A 27,733-nucleotide genomic window follows, 5' to 3' on the forward strand; every position below is an offset into this window, starting at 1 on the left:
TACTTTCGAGATGATATTTTAATCGATCCCTGACACACATGATGACCGATAAAGGAACTAAACAGATTTCAGATCTTTGAGATATTCTACTAGATCAGTGCCCTGAATGTAGAAATATCCATTGATTAAAACTCTTCGTTTTCTGTCACTGAGTCAGTTTCACTTTTACACCAGTTCAAGTATTAATCAACTTCTCGTGTGTCGCCTGCAGAGAGAGACATACAATATCAAACAGAGCATCTACATTCAAAACGTATGCTCCTTACCAACACCTTCAGTAGGTCACTCGTGCAGTAAACTTTACACTACAGGCTTATCACTTGCTAAGCCTCCCCTTGAATTCTTATTATTTAATAAGGATCATACTTTTAGTTTTATAGCCATCTTGATCTTCTCTGACATTAAAGTACTTGAAAAATAACGCTTAACGCCTCATCAGTGTCCTTTATTAAGTTATTTCACGGCTTTATGCTAAACGCTTTCATAAAACTAAGCCTAACCAAAAATAGTTACTCAAAAATTAGACTTATAAAGAGCTGAACTTTTCTGCAACTAAACTTACTTGATATCAAAATGTTCAATAAATACTTTTATATATATATATATTTTAAAATTAAGTATACCAAGTTAGAACTTTGGCCACCTTTAAAATATATAATGAGAAATTTATTTGGCCAACAGCCAAAGTAAAAAAAACAACTACATGTTTCGGTAGCTTTGTGCTACACCCATCAGTAGCAAAAACATACATGACAAGCGGGTAATTATAAGTTATATTTTTAACATTTTAATCTAAGTGTTTGGTAGATGGAACTAATGAGCATGATTGTATAATCATTTAGAAATTTATTAGAATATCTCGAAACAAGAGTATGTTATAAGTACGAGAATCGGTGAATGAGTAACAATACTAATCGATCTGATGATCCTATTACTACCAAAACATCAGCTCCTCCCGACTAGTCTAGAATAACAGAAAGTATTAATTAGACGATGGAAGAAATAAGCCACAAGTGCAACTTGAAGGGATATATTTTTCGGAACTGAAAATAAAACCCGTATGACATAAGAACTCCTTCCAAAATATACTGGAAATAGGGCACTGCCATAGATGTGAGAATCTTGGCTATTATAGTCGAGGCTGTAAAGTGAGGAATCAACATTTGTTAAAACGCCATGGAAACAGTACCCTAACGACGAGTCTTCGAGGCCAACCAGATTGAACGAACAACAAAGAGCTCAGCAGATGTTGTGAAAATGAATAAATAGTTGAATTTATGGAGAGAATTTAAAATACTTCTGTTGCTCTTTAGTTAAAGAAACTATTCAACCAGCCCATGGATTTATTAACGAGATGCCTTGTGACATGTTAATTGACACTAGTTCTACAGTTATTACAACAGTGAAACTTCATTTGGTAATAAAGGGTAGGAAAGTGCCCCCGTCAGTGACTCAAGTAAATGGATTGCTGTGAACAGCAAGTGGACACGAAGTTCTAGAAAAAATTAAAAAATAAAAATAAAAGTTATTCTTACCACGTGATGACATGTGGATGATCGATATGGAAGAACACTGCATATTGGGAACTGACTTTTTGGTGGAGACATGGATGTGAGGTTACGCTATCTACAAATAACTTTACACGAGTGAACGTTGCTGTGGAAATCTTTTATTAAAGAAACAAATAATTCTTTATCGTAACGTGGACTGATCTTGACTTTATATTAACTAAAATAATATAATCAATGATAGAACTCGTTACAACAATATTTTACTTAACAGAGTGGCCAGTTGTTTAAAATATTAAAGAAACAGGACTTCAAATGTCTTCGATTTATATGGTACGTACAGTAACCAGCACAGAATTTTAGTTTATTAAGATTACCGTATTACACTATCCACAATCTCAGCTTTGACATTATTTATGTCTGTCATGTATAATAAGTAATGCCAAAGCCACCGTTATACATTTCATTTCAGAATAGCAAATACGATTAAATATGACAATAAGACTTGAAGTATCCCAATGATTCACCAGCAATTAACAATTTTGGAGTTATCGGCGAGGAGAGTGTTAAAGTAGCATTTAAAGTGCGTGTTTACAGTGCCTGTAAACAACCACAGATAGCATGAGGGTCAGTAAGGGAATTCGTCTTACTACCAATAGTCTTAACTTTGTCAAAAATCAAGTATCACTTTATAATAGAAGTTATGAAGTGCCGCATTTATTAGATCCACATTTACTATTAATTATAACGTTTGTAAGATTCATTGGCCAGCGATACGTATCTTGCTATTTTTGTGCCATTAATTGGCTAACTTGTTATATTTTCTTACAAAAAAACCGTTTAATAGCTCTTTATTGTTTTTTGTTTTAATAAGAAACATTTGTAGACTTTATAAAAAATTATTCGCATTTTTATTATGTCAATGTTCACGCAAATAACCCTCAAGTAGCTTTACGCGAAATTCAACAAACAAGTAATAGCAATGTGTTTAAATTACTAAATAGTTATTTTACATAAAAGATTCATCATACCTGGAAGAAGAAATTATTAATATCAAAATGGGATTTTTAACACATTGAATTGGAAAAAAAAACATCAGAGGATATAAGTGATATAAACGTCTATGTGTATCAATACAACATGGCGTCTTCCATGCCTATATTGTTGCTGTTCTAGTTTTACAACTCTTTATTCTTGTATAGAGTTGATAAAAACTGGAAATTTCGTGTAGAACTGATCACATTTTGTAGAAGAAACTGCATTTGCAGTATACATTCCACTTGTAACGCCTGTTCTGAAATTATTTAACACATTTTGAAATATAGTTCTTAGTTCCTAATACTCCCACGTCTTTTATTATAAATACCACAGACGAAAACATATTAAGTGTTAAGAAACTCTGAAAGAATTGTTTAAATAATTTTTAAAATCTACAATTTTTGCCGAATTTTGCGAAAAGCAACTTGAAAACTATTTGTGCAAGTCGTCACAAATTTAGAAGTGATGGATTAGGGGAATGTAGTTGGTCAATACAACCAACCACCAACTCTCGGACTACTCATTATAACGACCACACAGCTAAAAGAGCGAAAATGATAAAAAAAATAGAACATTCAAAAGAATAGACTACTTACGCGCAAAGCTACACCAGGGCTATCTGCGCTAACAATCCCTAATTTTGCAGTGTAAGACTAAAGGAAATGCACCTAGTCATCATCACCAAGCGCCAACTCTTGGGCTACTCCTTTATCAACGAATAGTGGGATTGACCGTCACGTTATTACGCCCCCACGGCTGAAAGAGCGAGCAAGTTTGGTATGACGGGGATTCGAGCCCGCGACACTCGGATTACGAGTCGAGTTCCTTAACCAGCTGGCTATGCCAGGCCTAGACTGCGTGCTCATTAAATTCATTAAAAAGAAATTCAAAACGGATTACAATATTTCATTTATAAATAAAAAAAATATTAAAATAGAAGTAATATTTAAGAAAATTAGTATATATTTGAACGGATAATATCAAAAATAAATATATAATTTTACATAAAATAATTTTATAACTGCTGGTTTTCTTTTCGTGCCGATTAAATTAAGTTCGCGGAAAAATGTCATTGTATTTTCTGATGGGTCGACAGAAAGTCTGTGGAGTTTCAATGCTAAAATCCAAGGCTCGATTCCGCGCGGACGACACAAAAGATAGCCCAGTGTGGCTTCGCTCTAAAAATTATCGCAACGTTACTAACTAAATAAATAATTATTCCAGACTGGCTGTGTAGGTGTTTTTCTTACAGCAAAACCACATTGGGCTATCTGATGTGTCCACCGAGGGGAAACGAGCCCCCATATTGGATGATGGAAATGGTCAGCAGCTAAAATGCTTCGAAGAACAATATCTTATTCAGTAGTGGTAGTTTAGGCCTGGTTTGTTTTGAATTTCGCGTAAAGCTACACGAGGGTTATTTGCGCTAGCTGTTCCTAATTTAGCAGTATAAGGCTAAAGGGAATGCAGCTAGTCATCACCAGATGGTGCATAACTGAAAACTTCGATTGTACGTGTTAGATTGTGTGTTAGTATGTGAAAGTAACAACATGTACATTTGGAAAGAAAGTTAACATTCACCTGATTCAATAAGTTATGAATTCGGCACTTTATGGTTTATTGGGTAAACTAAGATGTTATCATACAGTGATGACACGTGTTGATATTTAGCTGGAAAATTCCTAAAATTATTTATCTGTGTTTATTGAGAAAACCCAGACCATGTGCCCTTTAAAAACTTCACATCATAGAATTTATTTAGAATTTTATTCCTTCGCTATGTCTTGCCATGGCTTGGTGGTAAAAGATTGGGAACCTGGGGGCGCGAGTTTGAATCCCATGGATTCGTTCCAGCCATGGGAGAGATATAATATGGTGGTCAATCCACTTTTCGTTTGCCAACAGTTGGCGGTAGATGGTATTGAGCAGTTACCTCTCCTCTATTCTATCAATTAGAAAGGGCTAGCGCAGATATCCTTCGAATAATGTAATGTGAAATTCAACAAAGAATTCATTCGATATTTTTATCCAGTTTAGTATTCACTTATTGTTATAATATACTGATTTTATTAATAATGTCTTATCAACACAGTTAGGGATTTTGAGTTTAGTATTTAGGGCAACAAAGTATTTACTATTATTCAACATTAACTTACTGGTGTGATAGAAACATTATCTTTAAATTCGAGCACATTATAACACATAGCAACCCTCATTAAAAAGAAAGTTATACAGTCCTTAAGTTACCGAGACTTATATTCACCAGTAACATATATTATTTCAATCAACGATTTACATGCGGTTCTAATGATTAAAACAAACGCTTTCATAACTTGTCACTAACGATTTACATGTCTGTCTGTAAACAGTGACGTTCATTGCGAAAATACACACACAAAACATGAACGAAAATGGACGTGGATAAGATTGATCATAATGGTTTGAAACTGTATCACAAGTTTCAACTTTGTATACTTAATACGCCCCTCTGACATCTGATCATGAAAACAAGTGAGAAAGAGTTTAATTAAAGCTAACAACAGTGTCTTTGAACTTATGGTTGTTCGACTGACATTCTTTGTTTTTGCTGACGTAAGGAAGATATGCTGGGAAAGAGGATGAAGAGGGGTGTGTGTCGAAACTCTCAACCCGGACTATACATAGCTGGTAGGCGAATGCCAAGCTCCTTCATAAAGACTCAGAAGACACTATTTGTCTGTGTAACCGAGGAATGTTCCAAACACCTACCACCACGACGAGCCGCTCGGAACTTGAGGTTTTCGCAGTTAATTGTGTCCACCGTTATTTCGAAGATTCATTCTGTATTTGATCTGTCAAATCTTCCTTTAGGATAAAACACCTTGATTATCTAACGCTGGCACCTTTCCAAAATCAGACTGCTTAATATTTCGACCTAACGCTTAGATTAGAAAGTTCTGAGTGACACAGACGGCCCTGTCAGTTGAAACCTGGTTTGACGCTACCTTGGGAAATGAGTACTACCTCTGAAGAAAACAAACCAGTTGCCATGTCAGCACCTACTAATAACTGCGATAAAGATCCCATCTCGAACAGTAAGGATACCCTTCCGAACCCTGTGTCCTCCACACAAGTCGACGAGGATGTTCATACAGTAAATATTGTGGTTTTTGGTAAAGACGGGACTGGTAAATCAGGTAACCCTCACGAATTTAAATATTTCCCTATGCTTAGAACACAACATATTTTATTTGATTACTAATTATATGTCTGTGCGGGTGTTGCTTGCAGAGATAATTTAGAAATGATATTACACAGGAACATATCAAAATGATATTACATAGGATTTTAGATCGTGCTCAACCATTTTTTAACAACTTCGTTAGAATTCTGTTCCGTAGTATAAATGTATGTAAATGAATTTGTAGCAGTGAGAAAATATACACAGGCAGTTCCTAATTATTTTATTAGTTCCTAATAAACTAGAAGAAAGAAAGTTAGTGAACACCACCCACCGTCAATTCTTGAACCTTTCTAATCGATAGTGGGATTTGACCACCACTCTTATAACGCACATACAACGGAGCGCGAGCTTTTGACAAACGAAGGCAAATTCGCAGTTCGGCACGCTAACCATTCGGTCAGACCAGTACAAGTGAGAAGGAAGTGGATCTATTGTTGAAAGTGCAATGGTAATTTTTAAAATTGTTTGGCTAATTAAAAATACATCGCGTGTCTCTACCACGTCTTCTAGGCCAAAACCCAGCATTGCCAGGTGATTAAGGCACTCGACTCGTAATCCGAGGGTCGCGGGTTTGAATCCCCGTCACACCAAATATGCTCGCCCTTTCAGCTGACGGTCAGTCCCACTATTTGTTGATAAAAGAGTAGCCTAAGAGTTGGCGGTGGGTGGTGATAACTAGTTGCCTTCCCTTTAGTCTTACAATGCTAAATTAAGGACGGATAGTGCAGATAGTCCTCGTGTAGCTTTGAGCGAAATTAAAAAACAAACAAACAATCCGAGGCCAGGAAAGAAAAAATCCCCAAGTACAAAGATACAGCTCAGACCCATTCCGTAACCTGGTTTTGTTAAACATTCATAACACTCTGATTTCAGTTCTCAGCAGTTTCTAGTTCCTTTTCTTTTTTTCAAAAATAAATCTACACAATAGACTATGTGCTGTTCTCACCAAAAAGATCCTGTCCTGAATTTTAAGATGTTAGTATTATATGCCCTTAAAGTTACCATCAGGTCATGAGTGAGGGAGGATTTTCTATTTTCAAATTCAATACAAGTCTTGTTACACCTCTGTGTACACACATATGTATAAATAAATAAGTCAGATGTCACCAAAAGTCCAAAATCTTAAGATAATCATTACACTATGTAACACATATTTTGTTCCTGAGTAGTATGTGTTATTTTTCAATTGCTTATGTTGTAAAAGTACAGAAAATGACCATTATTCCCTTCAAACTTTGTTTTTTTGACCTGAATAATGACATTTAGAAACTAACCTATTTTCTATGTAAAAACGGGCAAATTTACACATTTACATAAGGTCTGAATAAAACAACATATGAATCAAGATTTACATGTATTTATACTAAAGTTGTACAAAAGTGAATAAAAATGTTTAGAAGTGAGTAGTTTCTCGACATTTGCGACTGTAATGTAAATCACTTTCACGTATCAGCCCCTAAATATAGTCTCCCATCATGTTTTTGTTATATGCTTCTTGGTAGCGGCGTTCAAGGTCCAATATATCTTGTTGGAAGCGTTCGCCTTGCTCCTTTGAGTCTGCTCCCATGTTCTTCTTGAATTTATCAAGATGAGCGTCAAGGATATGGACTTTCAGGGACATCCTGTAGTCCATTTTTTCGTTGCTCTTCACCAGAGCCTTAACCAGTTCCACATAATTTTCGGCATTGTGATTGGCCAAGAAGCCCCAAACCACTTCGAAAAAACTGTCCCAAGCTTTTTTTTTCCTTCCTACTGAGCTTTTTGGAAAATTCTGTGCACTCCAGGATATTCTTCATTTGTGATCCAACGAAGACACCAGCTTTGACCTTTGCCTCAGACAGCTTAGGGAAGAAGTCTCAAATGTACTTGAAAGCTGCAGACTCCTTATCAAAAGCTGTGACAAATTGTTTCAAAAGACCCAATTTTATGTGCAGTGGTGGGAACAACACCTTCTTGAGGTCCACTAGTGGCTCACGCTTGACATTGTACCTCCCCACAGAAAATTTGGTCTGTTGTGGCCAGTGCTTCCTACTGTAGTTCGCTGCGGTGTCCCTGCTGTCCCAAAGGCAAATATAACAAGGAAACTTGGTAAAGCCTTCTTGGAGACCCATCAGAAATGCCACCATTTTAAAGTCTACGATAACCTCTCAGCCATACTCATCATACTTTAAGGCTTCTAGCTAAGATCTTGACGCTGTTGTATTCCTCAAGAGGAATGCACCAGATGAGCTACGAATGAAGAGACGGATACTTATTCCCGTTATGGAACAGCGCAGCTTTGAGGCTTCTGGATGAGCTATCAATGAAGAAGCGCCATTCGTTCAAGTTTCGGGCAATTCCAATTGCCTAGCACAGACTGGATACATTGTGGCAGAAGCAGAGCCCATCTTGACTAGTGAAGGAGCTTGAAAAATGTCGGTGACGTTTCCTTTCACTTGTGACTTGCACACTTGTAAATTCTTGTAAGTTCTACAACATTCTGGAAAGTTCTTGAAAATTCTCTATCAGCTACCCAGCACCAAATCTACGTGAAATGTTCTGGAAAATAGGTAAATATGAAAACTTTATTATCCAGGTCACAAAAGCAAACTTTAAAGCGAAAAATAGGTATTTTCCATTTACTTTAGGCATAAGCAATTGGGAAATAACACTTTCTGCCCAAGAACAAGAAAAAATAAAATTTTGTCACATAGTGTTATTAATTATATATTTTGTTACAGTGTTATTAATTATATATTTTGTTACATAGTGTTATTAATGATATATTTTAATACATAGTGTTATTTATAAATATATTTTGTTACATAGAGTTTTATTCCTTGTCAATTTTGTATATATAGATACTCTTCAAAATAAAACCATAAAACATGAAAACCCGTACAAAACATGATTATGCACATGCTAAACCTAAGAAGGGAAACCTTTTAATTAATAAAGAGACCAACGTTTGTGACTTTTTGTCTTTTGCGTCTTCACATTCTAAATATTATTAGTTTTAAAGTGTGGCAATACATTTCTCAGGCTGAGACATCTTATGATTCATCATGTCCACTAACAATAGCAAGTATTACAAATGTAGAATCAATAAACCAAAAGTAATAGTAAGTAAAGGGTTAACTTATTAATTATATAAAACATTATAATAGAAAACACAGAAGATAAGTAAATAAGATTTATATTACGTGGTTTATTTTTGTCATATGCAAGAAAGTAAACAAATACATTCTATAATAGCTTCTCTGTATAGCTTGACAACAACAGCTTTTGATTTACATTATGCTGGTAATACATCGTATAATAGCTTCTCTGAATAGCATTACAACAATAGTTTCTGATTTACATTGTGCTTGTAATACAGCCTATAATAGCTTCTCTATATAGCTTCACAACAGTATCTTCTGATTTACATTATGCTTGTGATACATCTCATAATAGCTTCTCTGTATAGCTTCACAACAGTATCTTCTGATTTACATTATGCTGGTAATACATTCTGTAATAGCTTCTTTGTATAGCTTCACAACAAAAGCCTCTGATTTACATTATGCTGGTATTAGACCACTATTGGACTTCATAATTGCTTCTCTGTAATATTATTTGTAAAGCGTTATAGCATGGTTTGCTCCCTTACTTTTTCTAATAAAATTAGTCACTACTGACACGTTTTAGGCTTTTATCTGAATTCTCCAGATGAACTTTGTAACGGAAAGATGGTCAACATTATAAAAGAAAGGTCATTAACATTGTAATGGTAATGATGCTATGATGAAAAGGACGGTTTTTATTAAATCTTAACTGAAACAAAGTTTCCTATACCTGGATAATCACAATTTGTATAATGAATCACTGATTTAAATTCTATCCTTATAACTGGATAAATTGGAGTTATGTTTTGCGTATAACACTGCATTACAACATTGTCGTATATTGTAAGAATGTCGTTAGTGATTCTACATCCATTATATCTTAATAATTCACCTGACCTGAGCACCAGTTTGACAACTGTTATTATACAGTTGTCGTTTGTTGTTTTATTGAATTCTACGCAAAGCTGTTCTAGGGCTATCTTCGTTAATGGTACTTAATTTTAAAGTGATAGATTATGGGGAGGAAAGGCAGCTATTCAACATCACCCTCTTTTAACTCGATGACTACTCTAATGAAATAGTATGATTTGACTATTACTCTTTTAACGCACATAATACACCAATATGAAGAGCGTGATTTCTTTTTTCAGTACAGTACAGCAAACTAATAACTGGGCCACGCTCGGTCCAACCTTAGTAGCACCTTACCACGTGAACTAACCCTTGCAATGTTCCACAATATAAAATATTGCTCTCATACGAGTAACTTCACCTTTATGCGATAATAATAAAGATGTGATCTTTATGTTGTACAACGAACCTTCAAATTAACTAAAGATTGCTGAAGGTGAAATTAAAAACCTCCTCGTGTTGGTTTCAGACCAAGAGAAGCTGCTCACCTTTTTATCACGTTCTCGCAAATTAGATATTGGGTCTAAAACGATATTAGACATCATTTGATTGGTGTTTGTGGTAAAGCAAAGCCTTTAAGTTAAAATTAATAATAATAAAAACACGTTTATAAAACAATGCTTTCCAAACTTCAAACATCTGTGTATCACTTTTGAGATTTCAGTCTTATCGGTGTACCATCGGGGGTATCGGTGTTGGGAGGTTAGTCAGCGATGACCGACTCCTGTCTGAGGAGGGACATCAGTCACGTAATTGGTTTGGTTTGTTTTGAATTTCAAGCAAAGCTACTCTAGGTCTATCTGTGCTAAACGTCCCTAATTTAGCAGGGTAAGACTAGAGGGAAGGCAGCTAGTAATCACCACCTACCGCCAACTCTTGGGCTACTCTTTTACTAACGAATAATAGAATTTTCCGTCACATTATAACGCCCTCACAGCTGAAAGGGCGAGCATGTTTGGTGTAAAGTAGTCACGTAATAAGGTTCATCATGTGCAAAACGAAACAGAAAAAGTGTACAGAAATTTATAGTCTTTATTATGCTGTTGTTGTTGTTTTGAATTAAGCACAAAGCTACACAATGGACTATCTGTGCTCTGCCCACCACGGGTATCGAAACCTGGTTTTTAGCGTTGTACGCCCGCAGATATACCGCTAAGCCACTGAAGGGCCTTTATTATGCTGTCAAATAAACGTAACTGTGAAGTAATAATCATTACATTCATATCTACCTATGTAATAATCATTACATTCATATCTACCTGGAAATAATCAAGTTGATGATTGGTAAGTACGAGGGTTGGAACTATTTGTGGCCAGACGGTGGGACAGATGTATCAGGCTCGTTGTTGGTGAGGCTGCGTGTCAATGAGACGATTTTAGGCTTAGGGACAAACCTTTTATGGTGGATATCTCCGTTTATTTTCTGCACCTGTCGGGTACCATCGGTGGTACATATACCACACTTTGAGAAATATTGCTGTTCAATCATTAGAAAATGTTGGTTCAAGGAATTCTCTACGACTTCTTGTTAACCCATTTTCAAATTTCTAGATCAATCATTTTGGCCTCAATTGAATGATGTTAGACAGCCCTCTTCAGATTGTTTACTGGATGTTCACATTATTGAAGAGACATCAGCCATTCTTCAATGGCTTCTTGCTTTTCTAACTGTTCCCATCGTTGAAGAAAAACATTAACTGAACGATATATATGTAAAAACGGTTCGTTTGGATTGAGAAAATATTTTACGTAGAGGAGCGAACAACGTTTCGACCTTCTTCGGTCATCGTAAAATATTTTCTCAATCCAAACGAACCGTTTTTACATATATATTTCTCTACAAGTGGGTTTTCTCGACATCACTGATTAACTGAACAACTATCTTTTAGTTTACTATGTTCCCCAAGAATGTCAGTGAACATTTATACTCTACGTTTATTTCAGCAGATGCTTATAGAAAACTGTATGTTACATTATTTTAGACATGGTTGAATATTACCACAGAAAACTGTATGTTACATTATTTTAGACATGGTTGAATATTACCACAGAAAACTGTATGTTACATTATTTTAGACATGGTTGAATCTTACCACAGAAAATTGTATGTTACATTATTTTAAATATGGTTGAATATTACCACAGAAAACTGTATGTTACATTATTTTAGACATGGTTGAAAATTACCACAGAAAACTGTATGTTACATTATTTTAGACATGGTTGAATATTACCACAGAAAACTGTATGTTACATTATTTTAGACATGGTTTAATATTACCACAGAAAACTGTATGTTACATTATTTTAGACATGGTTGAATCTCACCACAGAAAATTGTATGTTACATTATTTTAGACATGGTTGAATATTACCACAGAAAAGTGTATGTTACATTATTTTAGACATGGTTGAATATTACCACAGAAAACTGTATGTTACATTATTTTAGACATGGTTGAATATTACCACAGAAAACTGTATGTTACATTATTTTAGACATGGTTGAATATTACCCTTCTTCTTTCGATTTCGTAGCAACGATTCTTTGTTACAGGTCGTATTAAGTAAATTTTGCCAGCAAAATTCACCACTTTGAAGTTAATGGTTTGGACTAGAAATATCTAAGAACACCTTTAAATTGTTAATATATTAGGCAAAAAAAAACAAACCCTTCGTGTCAGGTAAGCAACATTAACAACAAATTCTCCATGTCACGTAAAAAAACAACAAAAAAGTATCCATGTGAGGTAAACAACAAAATCCTTTGTGACTGGTAAACAACAACAAAAAGTTTCCATATCAGTTAAACAACATTAACAACAAATTCTCCATGTCACGTAAACAAAAACAGCAAAATCCTTCGTGTCAGGTAAACAAAAACAACAAAATCCTTCATGTCAGGTAAACAAAAACAACAAAATCCTTCATGTCAGGTAAACATTAACAACAAATTCTCCATGTCACGTAAACAAAAACAACAAAATCCTTCGTGTCAGGTAAACAAAAACAACAAAATCCTTTATGTCAGGTAAACAAAAACTACGAAATCCTTCATGTCAGGTAAACAAAAACAACAAAATCCTTCATGTCAGGTAAACAAAACAACAAAATCCTTCATGTCAGGTAAACAAAACAACAAAATCCTTCATGTCAGGTAAACAAAACAACAAAATCCTTCATGTCAGGTAAACAAAAACAACAAAATCCTTCATGTCAGGTAAACAAAACAACAAAATCCTTCATGTCAGGTAAACAAAACAACAAAATCCTTCATGTCAGGTAAACAAAAACAACAAAATCCTTCATGTCAGGTAAACAAAAACAACAAAATCCTTCATGTCAGGTAAACAAAAACAACAAAAAACCTTTTCTGGAACCAAATTTTCATGAAAGTCACTGAGACTCCATTTTCTAGTACCTGAGCAGCAGTATTTCTCAAAGTGTGGTACATATACTGCCAGTGGTACCTGTCAGAGGCAGAAAATAAACGTAAATACCTGATTTAAAAATTTTTGCTTATGAGTCCAAAATCTTATTATTTATACAAAAACCATTAAAGCGGGGTTTGCATATTTACCTAAATTCTTATAAAAGCATGAGACACTAATGTTTACTGCCATCAATGTCGTGATTTTTTAAACTAAAAATATATATTTTTTACTACTTATACGAATAATTTTGCTAACGCTAGACACACTATGGTGAATACTAACAAAGAACCTCCTCTTAGCAAAGATGTACTGCATGCAGGTGATAATTAACACCTGCTAGCAAAGATGTACTGTGTGTAGGTGATAATGACCGCCTTTTAGTAGAGATATGCAGTGTTTAGGTGGTAATGAACACATTTTAGTAAAGATATACTGTGGGTGGGTGGTAATGAATACATTTTAGTAAGAATACACTGTGTATAGGTGGTAATGAACACCTTTTAGTAAAGATATACTGCTTTTAGGTAGAAATTATCATAGCTGTCACTAAAATCATTACCATAAGATGACCAACAAAAGGTAGATACGTGATATGAGAAATCAATACTCAGTGTATTTACAGTTGATAGGACACATTTTGCCAAGTAGTTAGTGCTTGAACTTTGAATCTAAGAATTCATGATTCGTGTTTGTAAAACCACGCTCTGTACTTTAAGACTAAGGGCCCAGTTTTAGAGTGAGGGTTAAATCGCACTTTTTGGTTATAGTCGGCGGTGGGTGCTTTCTTCTGGTGTGTCAATTCAAAATTCGGAACAGCTAACGGAATTAGTCCTTTGTGTACCTTTGTAGAAAATGTGTCAAATAAACTATTACCATTTACTATTGAAAACACCATTGAACAGTTCTACGTGAAGGCTTGTTTATACATATATTTAACTTTATATGTAAGGTACACACTGGTTTCTGGCAGTTCATTAGCTTAGTAATCTGATTTGGTCTGTTTATCCTACGTTCACTAGGAATGTGTTCTCTTTATTCAACTATTACTTTAATTTTACTTGAATATCATTCTAAAACTGAAAGCTGAAACAGTTCCGAACCAGCAAATACTTATCCAAATCGGCTGTTTAAAGATATGCTTTGAAAACATGCAAAACCTGTGACTCAGACGGCTAACTCTGTCATAAACCGCTCAAAGAAAGCAAACTGAGAAGAAGCTGAGAAAAGAAAAAGTCACACGCATTCACGTGGCATTATTCCACCACAAAAATCATAGACTTGAAGTTGAATGCCGTTCATAGCTGTGCACAGAGAGCGGTATATAGAGTGGCAGTGTTAACGTTTATTGTGAGGGATGAGTTCAATGTGAGAGAATGTTAGGCACGGGCCTACCAGCTGAGGGCCTTAATTAACAAATGTCTCTACTCCAGTGTGTAGGGATACAATCCGACACAGGGTGATTTGTTATTGTTTTCTTTTTACGTTAAAGTCTAAAGAATTTCAAATATTTTTGGTTGAAACATTCCTAGTATTGTGTAGTTTAATTTCTCGATTTTTCTTTGAGGGCAGTTGCATTTTCAGCCCAGCATGGCCAAGCTTATTAAGGCGTGCGACTCGCAATCTGAGGGTCACGGGTTCGCATCCCCGTCGCGCCAAATATGCTCGCCCTTTCAGCCGTGGGGGTGGTCAATCCCATTATTCGTTGGTAAAAGAGTAGCCCAAGAGTTGGCGGTGGGTGGTGATAACTAGCTGCCTTCCCTCTAGTCTTACACTACTAAATTAGGGTGGGCTAGTACAGATAGCCCTCGAGTAGCTTTGTGTGAAATTCAAAAAACAACAAACAACAACAACAGTTGCATTTTCTTTTATTTTGCTCGTCTTTATAATTGATTATTGAATAATAGGTGTGTATCGTAATTATTGACGTGTGTAGGTGTCTTGTTTAATAATTAGTGGTATTTGGCTAGTGATTTTTAATAACAGCTGTTGTTTAGTATGTTATGACCTTAATGAGCCTTATATCTATGATAATTATTTATTATAAATCTTGTTCTGGATGTTGTATGTAAATACTGACAATTTACAGAATATTGTTATTATACAACCATAACTAACTACCACCACAGTTAAAGCTACTTCAATATAAAATCTTTGTCGGTAATAACTTTTAATAGCGAGAATATTTGGTTGTTTTATATTGTGATAGTTGAGGTTGCTTAGAAAATATTTGCAGAACTCCTAATTACTGAGCATAACTTGAAAAGTAGCGATTAATGTAATTATAGCAGTAATGAGCAAACAGTTTAATTACACTTAGTAGATCGTAACGAGGAGATGGGAGTTTGAAACAGTCACATTACTCAAAGAAGGAAGAGTTAGATTAGAAAGGATGGGCAGAGACAGAAACAGTGGTAAAACAGGATATTCACAAGGTTAAAACAAATATTAGAAAATGAAACAGTGAAATTTGACGGTACAAACTTGTCAGAAGGAAGTCAATAAAGGTTACAGACAGTGTTAACTAAGAGCCAAAATAAAAGTGAATAATTTAAAAAAACGGTTGTTCATAAGGAACTAATGTTAAAGATGCAGAATAAGATGGAAGCCAAACAGTGGATTTTAATAACGCAGTAAGGAATAATATGCTGGAGGATGAATTTGTTTGTTTTTTTATAATGAGGGCTATCTGCACCAGTTGTCTCTAATTTAGCAGTGTAAGACTAGGAAGAAAGCAGCTAGTCATCACCACCCACCGCCAACTTTGGGGTACTCTTTTACCAATAAATAGTGGGATTGCCCATATATAATAACGCCCCCACAGCTGAAGGGGCGAGGATGTTTAGTATATTACGAGTCGAGTGCCTTAACCACGTGGCCATGACGGGCCCTATAGTCCTGAAAAGGACTGCCTTTATATGAACCGAAAGCATGGAAAGCTAACATGTTTGTTTGTTTGTTTTTGAATTTCGTTCAAAGCTACTCGAGAGCTATCTACGCTAGCCGTCTCTAATTTCGCAGTGTAAGACTACAGGGAAGGCAGCTAGTCATCACCACCCACCGCCAACTCTTGGGCTACTCTTTTACCAACGAATAGTTGAATTCACCGTCACACCATAACGGTCCCACGCCTGAGAGGACGATCATGTTTGGTGTGACGGGGATTCGAACCCGCGACCCTCAGATTACCACCTGGCCATACCGGGTCCCCAAGTTAGGCTAAAGGAGTTTAACACTGATTTTTCAGTCTGTTAGAAAGTTAATGTACATTGCGTTTACAATAATAAGTTATTACTTGATAAGAGTTCGTTAATGTGTTAATTCAATTTTGAAATATAGGAATCTATTCATTTTGTTGCTAAATTAAAACGTCCAAAAGTTGTAACAGCTATCAGGAGATGGTGGCTGTCTTACAGTTAAATTCGGAGTATTAAATCAGAAGGGAGTATCTCAATCAGAGTTTAGGAGTTGAATAAGGAGGAAAGTCAACATTTTAACTGAAGTTGCTAATGATGTGAGAAGGCTTGCTCACTTATCTAGAGGCCCGGCATGGCCAGGTGGGTTAAGGCATTCGACTCGTAATCTGAATGTCGCGGGTTCGCATCATCGTCGCGCCAAACATGCTCGCCCTTTCAGTCGTGGGGACGTTATAATGTGACGGTCAATCCAACTATTCGTTGGTAAAAGAGTAGCCCAAGAGTTGGTGGTAGGTGGTGATGACTAGCTGCCTTCCTTCTAGTCTTACACTGCTAAATTAGGGACGGCTAGTGCAGATAGCCCTCGTGTATATTTGTGCGAAATTCAGAAACAAACAAACACTTATCTAGATGCTTTATACAAGTAAAATGATGGAATCTATGGCATGTAGTTAATTCGTAAATGATAGAATGGACGAGAATATGTGACTTAGACTAAAGCAAAGTCGGTGTGCGTTTTAAAAGGAAGCTATTCAGATGCCTATGGAGTTTGAATAAATCAAAATTACAGACAAAAATTAAAAATGCAAGAATAATGAAATTGCTACATCAAATAGTCTGGAAACACCAGCTTCATCTGACTGAAGTTTAGAGGAACTGAAAGGATTAGTTATACAAATCTTTACACAAAATGGAAGAAGCAAAGAACAGGACAGAAGGGATTTTAACTGAAATTTAAAAGGGCACATGGGCAGGAACGGCAAACAAAAGCATTATGAAGAGATCTACTTTTTAGGATGAAACGCAGAATGAAATTACTAAATAAGTGGATAACATGAAAATTGCATTCGAAGTTGTGATGAGTTATCTATTTTTGGTTAACTAAGAACACAATATTCTAAAGATGAAAATAGCTCATCTGTCCAATAGAAGCAGAGTATGCAGTGTTTGAAGAAACCATTTCACGAATTAGTGAATTCATTGTAGAATTTCATTGCTACAGGAGATGAATCAGAAAATGGAATGTTGCGAAAAGTGGTCATAAAGATTCAACAAGACAGAAGTTGGAAGTCATCTTTACTATTGAAAGCTTCTCTACACAAAGTGGATAACCGACGTTAAGACTAGACTTATTCCAAACATTTTTTGACAGCTGAGACTATATGATAAGTATAAAACCAGAAGGTAACAAACAGTCCACTAAAATGGATGGAAATGCAAAATAATGAAGATGATTTACTTGAAGTGCAATAGAGCGGAATCCAGTAAAAGAAGTGATCTAAACAAAGGTCTTACAGTGTCGTCGCTTTTAAAATACATGTGACAACAACTAAGAAGTTGGCTTCGGATAAGATTTACAGAAAAGTAAATCGACGTGCTTAAGAGCTTAATTTTTCCGTTGAAATCACTTCTAGAGCCGTACTAGGAATGGAATAATTAATGTATTCCTTGAAAAATTCACTTCTAGAGTTACACTAGGAATGGAATCATTAATGAATTCCTTGAAAAAAATCACTTCTAGAGCTATATTAGGAATGGATTCATTAATGTATTCCTTGAAAAAATCACTTCTAGAGTTATACTTGGAAAGAAATCATTAATGCATTCCTTGACAAATTTACTTCTAGAGTTATACTTGGAATGGAATCATTAATTTATTCATTAAAAACCCTTTCGCAATGACTGACACGCAGAGTTGATAAAGGATAGATGACCATCCAGTCTTTTAACCATAAATCATGACAGCAAAAAAACATTAAAATGACAATAAATGAGTAAATATTTGGTTTTATTATTCACAATTTTGTTTGTACTTCTTTCACCCCATTTAATTAATGATTTAATGAGTGTAATATTCATAGGTATGCACAGTAATGCTGCTAATTATCAAGATTATTTTTAGTTAGAAAGCCTTACATCAATTAATATCACGAAAACATTCTATTGACCAAAATTTATGTTTTCAATCATTACCATTTATTTTCCATTCAAACAATCGATTAACTTACTTGTCATAAAAATAATAAACTAAAAACGTTAGAGTTTTCAATTGTTTAGAATGTCCAAGTAATCAAAATACTGCTGTTATGGTTGTTTGTTGTAAGGCGCAAACCTACATAATGAGTAGATTTACTTTGGATGTTTGTATCATATCTAGTCCAATGCTGGCACAGAGATAAATATACGGATTTAAAACGCTAAAATTAGGGGTTCGATTCACCTCAGTGGACTCAGCAGATAGCTTGATGTGACTTTGCTATAAGAAAACACACATTATATTTAGTGTGTTTATATTGTTGTTTTACAAGAGGGAGGTTTGACATCACATATAAGCCTGATGTTTGGAATTTTCTTCAAAATTCGAAAAACAGTTTGAGCAAAATAGGACGCGAAATAGAGTCATAATAAATGATTATCGATTTTTAGTTTGTATATTACATTTTAGACGAAGTAGTGAGTAATTACATACTTGAAGAAAAGAAAACAAATATACATTTCACAAAAGCTTCATTTATTAACGATCTTTGTTTCATCAGTAAAGCCATCATCATGTTAACGGATGAAGTTTTTGCGTATGTGTGTTTTTATAGCATAGCCCCAGTTGACTATCTGCTGAGTTCAACGAAGGAAATCGAACCACTAATTTTAGCGTTGTAAATTCGAAGACTTACCACTGTACCAGCGTGGGACGAGTTTTTCTGAAACGTGTAATTGTCTTTGTTTTTATCTGAATACTGTAATTGCGGAGTTTCACCAACTGCCAACGATTTCGAATATCAATTATATGGTGAGTTATTATTTCATTGAGTGTTTTAGTAACTCATTTAGTTCAGTTTTGTGATATTATGTTTATGTGTTCGAAAAAATAATAAATGAAATTATTTTATTAACATCTACTGTGAACTCAGTCTTATCGGCGAAAACTAGTTAAACTAATTTGTAGAAATTATTGTTGAATCAATAAAACGCTGTGTTGTCATTAAAACAATATTTTTATGACAGAACCTTAACCCATTTAGTTGATAAGCTGAATTTTAGATGTAAAAATAATATTTTTTATAACTTCTGCTTCTAAGCTACTCTTTGTTTTAAGAAGTGTGTGTGTGTGTGTGTGTGTGTTTTCTTACAGCGAAGCCATATCAGACTATTTGCTGAGCCCACCGAGGGGAATCAAACCTCTGAGCTTAGCGTTGTAAGTCCGTAGACATACCGCTGTACTAGCGGGGGACGTTTTAAGAAGTAATGTGTGATATTTTGTATTTTATTTTTTATGATACTGTTTCGGAATAATAAACAATATTTGAATAAATTATTAACGCAGGCGCATATTTTTTTAGTAAAACAGTTCGGGTTGGTGTTGTCTTCTGGTGAGTGTGTTTGGACAGATAATTCAAAGTTTCCTGGTTTGCATCCCGTTATGGCAAAATTGTATTTCGCATGGCTTAACATGGCCAGGCGGTTTAGGCGTTTGACTCGTAATCTGAAGGTCGCGGGTTCGAATCCCCGTCACACCAATCATGCTCGCCCTTTCAGCCATGGGAGCGTTATAATGTGACGGTCAATCCCATTATTCGTTGGTAAAAGAGTAGCCTAAGAGATGACGGTGGATGTTGATAATTAGCTGCCTTCCTTCTAGTCTTACACTGCTAAATTAGGAACGGCTAGCGCAGACAGCCCTCGTGTAGCTTTGCCCGAAAATTCAAAACAAACAAATTCCTCCAAACTGATGCTCCTGTTAACAGTTCTAGGGTGTCATTACTATTACATTACTATTACCCTCTGAAATGAACATTTTTGGAAGTATCAGAAAGATGGTTACTTGACAAGAAAAAAGCAATATTTTTTTCCACTGAAACATTTTTTATATACGCAAATATTTCGAACGCTTAAGATGGTATGTCTGTTTCGCACAACGTGACTCACACAAGATGAGGGTGACGACGACAAACGTATTGAATAAGGTGAAAAGCAGCCGGTATAAGGTTTTTACTAATTTATTTTATTGTATGATCTTAAACAGCCGCTACCAAGATGGCATCTCATATGTATTATGCTAACACATCTGGCACGTAGTCCTAAGAAAAAATAATTTACTGGTACTTAACTAGCTATTTGGGGATGAACACTAGTGCAGCTGTTCTTGTGCAATTTTCTGATTCACTTGTTAAACTTTGATATTGAAATAGAGCAACAGTAATTGAGTTAAAACCTGAGATTAGGCTTGAATTGCTTCAAAGCACCGTTGTATTTATCGTTCCAATTTGTTTTAAATATATTGACTGTTTTTGCTTCTCGTGCTGATAACTTTAACTTCGTGTCAATAAGAGATAACTTCATGCGAAGATCGCGTATGTTGCTTCAAACATATTTAAGCACAACACCACTTCTTAAGATAGCATCGTAAAACCTATGGAAAGCTCATTTTAACTTATGGAAAGTTATTTAAAATGATTCAATGAATGGTACATTTCGACTCGCTTAATTTGTTGACAATCAACCTTCGTTCAACTTTAAATGCTTATTTATTCAAGGCCTACAAGTAGCATCGCACATAATCGATATGCGTGCAAATATATACTGAAATGTTTCATATGTATCACAGGAATCTGTTATTCCACATACAGTGTGAATACAATGTAAGTAAGAATACTTGAAAACTCTATAGGGTGAGTCGTGTAACATAGGGATAATATATTTTGTATACATGAACAAGGAACAATGGAAAGTTCTGATTTTCCAATACACCGCTAGGAGGCAACACTACAACTTACCAATGTTGTCACCAATGCTTCTCGATTACTACAATAGCACTGAATAATGCAGCGGGTACATTAAAGATATGATTGAAGAACGGTGTTGAAACAGACTTGCATCTTCAGTAACATGTTGGAAGTCAGCAAGAATGACGTCAAAGGAAAATAATGGCCAAGCATGATGAACGTGCTCATTTCTGAGGGTAATGGTACTGAAACGCTATAAGTATTAAAATAAACACGAGTTATTTTGTACTTGAAATACGATAAATTATATCGAACTGCGGTTACAGAGGTTATATGATATTATGCCCACCAAATGGTGTTTTTATAGAGTATTTCTAACGGTAACAGACATTATATGATATCATATCCACTAAATGGTGCACCGTCAGAGAAACTCTGTACGTACATAATTTCATATCCACCGATTGGTGGAGTGCTGGTGTGACACAAGTGTGCAGCAATTCATTCAGCTATTTACACTTTCCAGCCAATCTGCTGTCAACAACAGCTATCCATGACCTATGACATCACTGTTCGTGCTGCAGTCGTATGCTCGAAGTGAGGTCTCATTATGTCAGCCATTGTGGTGTACAGCACCATCAGTAGAATCCATTTATATAAACGCAACATATAATAACGTTTTCCAACACTCTTAAAATAGCACCGGTTGTACTTTCCATGATACAAGCCTAAACTGCAACATACTATGTGCAGCGCATCTTAGTCCATGCTACTTTCTGAAACCAATGAAGTCCACTTCCCATGACACCTTAAACATGCACTCTAAATACATAAGATGTTTACTACATGGTTCACTTAACAAGCTATTATAAATATTGGCTTTACAAAAAAAATAAAAAAAATTGACGAGAACATGTACGATTTTACATTGTTTTATAGCGAACAAACCTGAACAAAAATCTTATTATGTTGTGTTTATGAACTAATATTTATAGGATGAAGCTTTAGAATTCACTACATAGTAGATATTAAGCATAGTAAATACACGTAGAATGTATAAATCTTTCTTTATGTTTTATTTTAGACACTGAACACTAAGCTGTTCATTCTTTATTTCACAGAACACTAAGTTGTTCGTTCTTTATTTCACAGAACACTAAGTTGTTCATTCTTTATTTCACAGAACACTAAGTTGTTCATTCTTTATTTCACAGAACACTTAAGTTGTTCGTTCTTTATTTCACAGAACACTAAGTTGTTCGTTTTTTATTTCACAGAACACTAAGTTGTTCATTATATTTTAAATGCGAGCTATTTTATGGTTATAAATGTTACCAAGAGTGAGAGAGAAACAAGTCTCTTAACTTCGAACATATTTTGGTCTTTATTGTCTTACTCTAACAAGATACGCTACACTAGTACCTGAATCCTAACATAACTGTAGATGCGTCACTATCCACACAGAATTGGAAGTCTTTTGTTTGTATTCAATTCAGAGACCAAAACCATCGTGAAGAAGTAAAATCCGTTTTACGAAATTCAAATTAAAGTTTCCATTCAAATGTGTAAAAATTCCACGTTTCAAATTAAGTACAGACAAAAACCTCGCATAGAAATGAATATTTCCGAAAGCATTAGAAATAAATGTTAAGAGACAGTCAAATCCAACTAATATATTAGAGCTACTGTCAGTGGTATAGTTAACTATGTCCTCGCTATACTTGTAGTTCATCAGTTTAAAATCACGGACTGCTAGCACAAATATCCCAAATAAATAAAACAATTATGTGAGGAAAAATTCTCTATAATATTCTCTGAAAGTTTTCCACAAAACTACGAAGTGATTTGTCTTAACTTCCCTTTCTGCAATTTTGCTTTAATTTGATTACTTACAGAAAAGGGTGATTTCATTTATTAATTGATCTTGAATGTTGGAGTCAGTTCTGTAAGAAACTTGTGTACTTACTTGTGATACAGTAAAAACAGAGAAGTTAATGGTAAGATATCATATCAACCAAATAATGTAACTATAGGGTTGCTTTAATAGTAATAGACAGTAAATTATTTCATAGACAAAAAATGGTGCATCTACAGAACTATGGTAATAGAGAGCTATAATTTCACACCTACCATTTGTTCATCTGTAACTTTAATGAGGTGTAAAGTACATTTATAAATGTTGAAATCTTTCTCTATAGAATGTGATCATGTCATGGTAACCATTGGTTCAACATATTATAAGTGTACGTTACACAACTTTCTCATCTACTTACGTATAAGTTTTGTAATAGCAAACATTGTTGTCTCAACACATTCTTTGATACATGTGGTTATTTATTTCTGTTGCAGCTCTAATTGTTCGCTTCCTGACCAAAAGATTCATTCACGAGTATGATCCAACATCAGGTAGGATTTAGTTATAAACTGTCAACATTTCAGTCTAAATACATTGCTTATCTGAACTGTCCTGAAAATTAATGATTCTTATGTGTATTCTATCAGATTTTACGAAGTTATTATTCTGAACATTTCTAACTGTGTGTATGTGGTTAAATAAGTACGTATGCGTTTTTTATATAGAAAAGTCACGTCAGGTGTCGACGGAGGAAAATCGAACCCCTAATTTTATCGTTGTAAATCTGTAGATTTACAGCGGTGAACTAGTTAAGTGTGTGTATGTGTGTTAATTTTATAGCAAAGCCACATCGGGGTATCTGCTGAGTTCACCGAGGGGGGGGGGTAACTAGTTAAACGATTATATGATTGAAAACATATTTGTGCTGTAAGTTGAGGGGAAGAATTCGTTTAAGTTTTCTTATAGGGGGGTTGGGGTGGTGAACCTCTTAAAAATGTCCAGGAGTCACTAATTAATATCTTTTAGCGACTACAGAGCTGATACGATTATTGTAATCTAAGTTATTACAATTTGTGACATTAAAATAATATGTGTGAGTGTTGTAGATGCATAACCTACTCTACATGTATAAACATAAACAGGCATTTTCATACAAATATCAAGTGTAAAGAAAAATGCACGAAACAAATGAGTCCAATATTCATCATTATTCTTTCCCTTACCAGTAACTAGACCCTGTGATCTAATCATATTTCCAATAAGATACATTTTATGGCTGCTGTCATAGCAGGAATAGTGTATTACATTTCCATCTTTTTCGCCATTTTGTTTTCATCAGAAATTAATAATAAACTAAAAATCATATAATTGTTAAATATGGGAGAAATAAATATAATCCTAGCCTCTTCTCCCGGGTAACAAGAGTGGAAAGGACTTGTCTTATCCTTTCTCCCCAAAACCCCATGATTAACACCTACAAAAATACCACTATAGAACAAAGTCTATCACTATTAAACAGTTCATTCTCAATTACATAGAGATTCATATTTCTCAAGAAACATTAGGTACTTTGTTATACTGAAGTAATTACGTCATAATTTGCCCGTCATGCCCAAGTGGTTAAGGCGCTCGACTCGTGCAGCTTTGCGCGAAAATTCAAAACAAATGTCATAATTTCATATGCTACATTATATAGTCTTGTAAGTCATGCATATGTTAAGAATATTTTATTTGCTGACGTATCTTATTATCATACCTTAAACCTTTACCCCCAAAGGCTGAGCGGTAAATCTCAAGATTTATAATGTTAAAAAACGAGGTTTCGGTACCCGTGTGACCACAAAAAAAATAGCCTGTTATGTAGCTTTGTGCTTAACTACAAATAATCAAACCTTAATTTTTTTTCAGTATAATTTTACACTTAAAGTGTTTTTGTATTGAATATTAGTTTCAATATGAGGTAAGGATTCTTTATTTTTGATTTATCCATCTGTTCTTGTACTGTGATATTAGTGCTTGTTATGTAAACTGATTATAGTTTCAGGATTTTCTCTACAGTTTGCTTTTGAAAATATTCCGATACTCAATAATCATTTTCAGATCTTAAAACATTTCTATAAGTTTCGTGTTTCCTTCCTACTTACACAGAAGACCATAAACCTGATTGTTATTTTATTATTATTCAATCTGTTTATTTATTTAATGAAAACTGAGCACCTTTTAAAGCTCTTGTTGTTTCAACTCACTTCTCAATTCCAACAACTTCTTTAACTGTTAAGAAAATAAACTGGAAAAATATTTTCCGCCGCAAAAGACTTTGTCTGTATGAGTCAGTGTTTGTTTGATTGTTTGTTTTGAATTTCGCGCACAAGGGCTATCTGCGCTAGTCGTCCTTAATTTAGCAGTGTAAGACTAGAGAGAAGGCAGCTAGCTATCACCACCTACCGCCAACTCTTGAGCTACTCTTTTATCAACGAATAGTCGGGTTGACCGTCACTTTATAACTCCTCCACGGCTGAAAGGGCGAGGAAGTTCGGTGCGACGGGGATTTGAACTCGCGACCCTCAGATTACGAGTCGAATGCTTCAACCAACCTGGCCATGCCGGGTCATGAGTCAGTGTCCCATATGCAAAATACCTATGGATATAAATCAATTCTCTAATAATTCACTTTCTAATGCAATCTTTCAATATTCCTTTGTCCTATTCTAACATGTTTCCACCATTAACCACTGTACTAAGTAAACATTAATAATTACAAAGAGCAGCTGTTTGTGCTAGTAATTACTAATTGTAGTAGTCACACCTAGTTAAAATAATTTTCTTGAAAAACTGAAATTTTCTAAAAAAAAGATTTTTATCTGTGAAATATTGAACGGGAAAAGTATAGGGATTGTTTTAAATTTTGCGCAAAGCTACACAAGGGGTATCTGTGCTACCCGTCCCTAACTTAGCAGTGTAAGACGAGAGGGAAGGCAACTAGTCATCATCACTTACCACCAACTCTTTCGAAAACTAACGAATAGTAGGATTGACTGTCACATAATAATGCCCTCACGGCTGAAAGGGCGAGCATGTTTAGTGTGACTGGGAGTCGAACCCGCGACCCTTAGATCACAAACTGAGCGCCCCAACTACCTGGCCATTAAAACCAACAAACAAACAAATATTATTTTTCTAATTGTCTGAATCTTCAATAACTAATGCGAAATATTTTATGGATATTTATTTGTAGTACTATTCAATAGATGGCGATACATCGTATATATGATTTCCATCATGTAGATAGGTACATGCTATGTCTCTTGTAATAAGATTGGTGTTATTTGAATTATTAATGAAATACAAATTAACACCAGTCTCTCACTTTTCATATATATATATGTATATATATTGACTCTTGTAGAAGATGTTTATGCATACAACTCCCAGATCGATGGACGTAAAATCTGCCTTAAGATCATGGACACAGCTGGAAAGGTAAGTTTCTCAATTATTTTTGTATGGTAAACATATATTTTACGTGAATATATGTTTTGTAGCTATTGATATATTATTTATGTTTCGTTTTTAGTATTGGTTTCTTCAATTATTGTTACCAGTCAATAAAGCATAACCAGAATATCCATGGAAGCACAAATATAGAAAGATAAATCGTGTTAAAGTACTATTCTAAGTGCTAATTTTACTCGTTAGGTGGAGCGTACAGTCCATAAGCGAGAGGAACAAATCCGATGGGGCGATGGTTTTATTTTAGTGCTTTCTCTTGCATCGCGGGATTCTTTGAAAGAAGTTGTACGAATTAAGGAAGTAATTGAGCACTTGAATGAATCAGAAAAACCAGTGGTGCTTGTAGCAACAAAGCGCGACTTGGTCCAAGCGCGGGAAGTTACTTCTATGGAAATTCAAGATCTAGCCAAGAGATGGCACTGTCGAATGTTTGAGACTGCTGCAACCGAAGATTACTTGATGGTAGCAGAACCTTTCATAAGCCTTTTTAGGGATATTCGAAAGATAAAAGAACAGAAAGGGATATTTCCTAAGTCATTGAAACTAGAAAAAGAAATCGTTATATCAGACGTTCACAGGCGATATAAGAGTCGTTTATTAACAAACTAAAATAATGTGATTAATTAGTTTCCTTCATACGACACAGTAATTTTTTTTGTTTCTTTATTGTTTTAGGAATAATATATATAATAGAATATTTGCGATCTAGTCACCGCAGGTAACTAGCGCCAGATTTTGGCGTTGTAAATCTTTAAACTTACCGTTGGCCAACCGGGTGACTACAAAATAATTCTAGTGTTATAATACAGAAATACATTATTTGATCGCATTGTAAGTGACTATTATAGTTGCTTTTTATATACTTGTATGTGCTTTTCACGACCAAGTGTCGAACAGAAAATTAAATACAGAGGTATTTGTATTTCACTTCATCCATTGATGTCGCCTGTGGTACAAAACACGTACACAATTGTGTGTGGAAAACACTTAAATGTCATAAGAAAAAAATTAAAAACAGCAACTTGGGAAACTT

General features: G+C 34.9%; 1 protein-coding gene across 3 annotated transcripts; it reads left to right on the forward strand.

The window, feature by feature from the left end:
- The first annotated feature begins 5,207 nt into the window (after positions 1-5,207).
- Positions 5,208-27,733, forward strand: LOC143237231 (ras-related and estrogen-regulated growth inhibitor-like). 3 transcript variants are annotated; one of them, XM_076476251.1, is made up of 4 exons: positions 5,213-5,722; positions 23,685-23,741; positions 26,597-26,670; positions 26,887-27,733. In XM_076476251.1, exons 1-4 carry the CDS (start codon positions 5,539-5,541, stop codon positions 27,307-27,309), a joined length of 738 nt encoding a protein of 245 aa, XP_076332366.1. In that variant the 5' UTR covers positions 5,213-5,538; the 3' UTR covers positions 27,310-27,733. The 3 variants fall into 3 exon arrangements, with proteins under 3 accessions (XP_076332367.1, XP_076332366.1, XP_076332368.1); XM_076476253.1 differs by lacking the exon at positions 5,213-5,722 and adding an exon at positions 6,019-8,318; XM_076476252.1 differs by lacking the exon at positions 23,685-23,741 and having other exon boundaries at positions 5,208-5,722.

This window comes from Tachypleus tridentatus, chromosome 13, assembly GCF_004210375.1.
Source record: "Tachypleus tridentatus isolate NWPU-2018 chromosome 13, ASM421037v1, whole genome shotgun sequence".
NCBI classification, from domain to species: Eukaryota; Metazoa; Arthropoda; class Merostomata; order Xiphosura; family Limulidae; genus Tachypleus; species Tachypleus tridentatus.

What these genes read in the sequence shown, in the direction of transcription:
- LOC143237231 (XM_076476251.1), top strand. Translation starts at nt 5,539, where the DNA reads ATGAGTACTACCTCTGAAGAAAACAAACCAGTTGCCATGTCAGCACCT. An exon ending in AGACGGGACTGGTAAATCAG is followed by an intron (nt 5,723 to 23,684) that starts GTAACCCTCACG and finishes TTTCTGTTGCAG; the next exon opens with CTCTAATTGTTCGCTTCCTG. An exon ending in CGAGTATGATCCAACATCAG is followed by an intron (nt 23,742 to 26,596) that starts GTAGGATTTAGT and finishes TGACTCTTGTAG; the next exon opens with AAGATGTTTATGCATACAAC.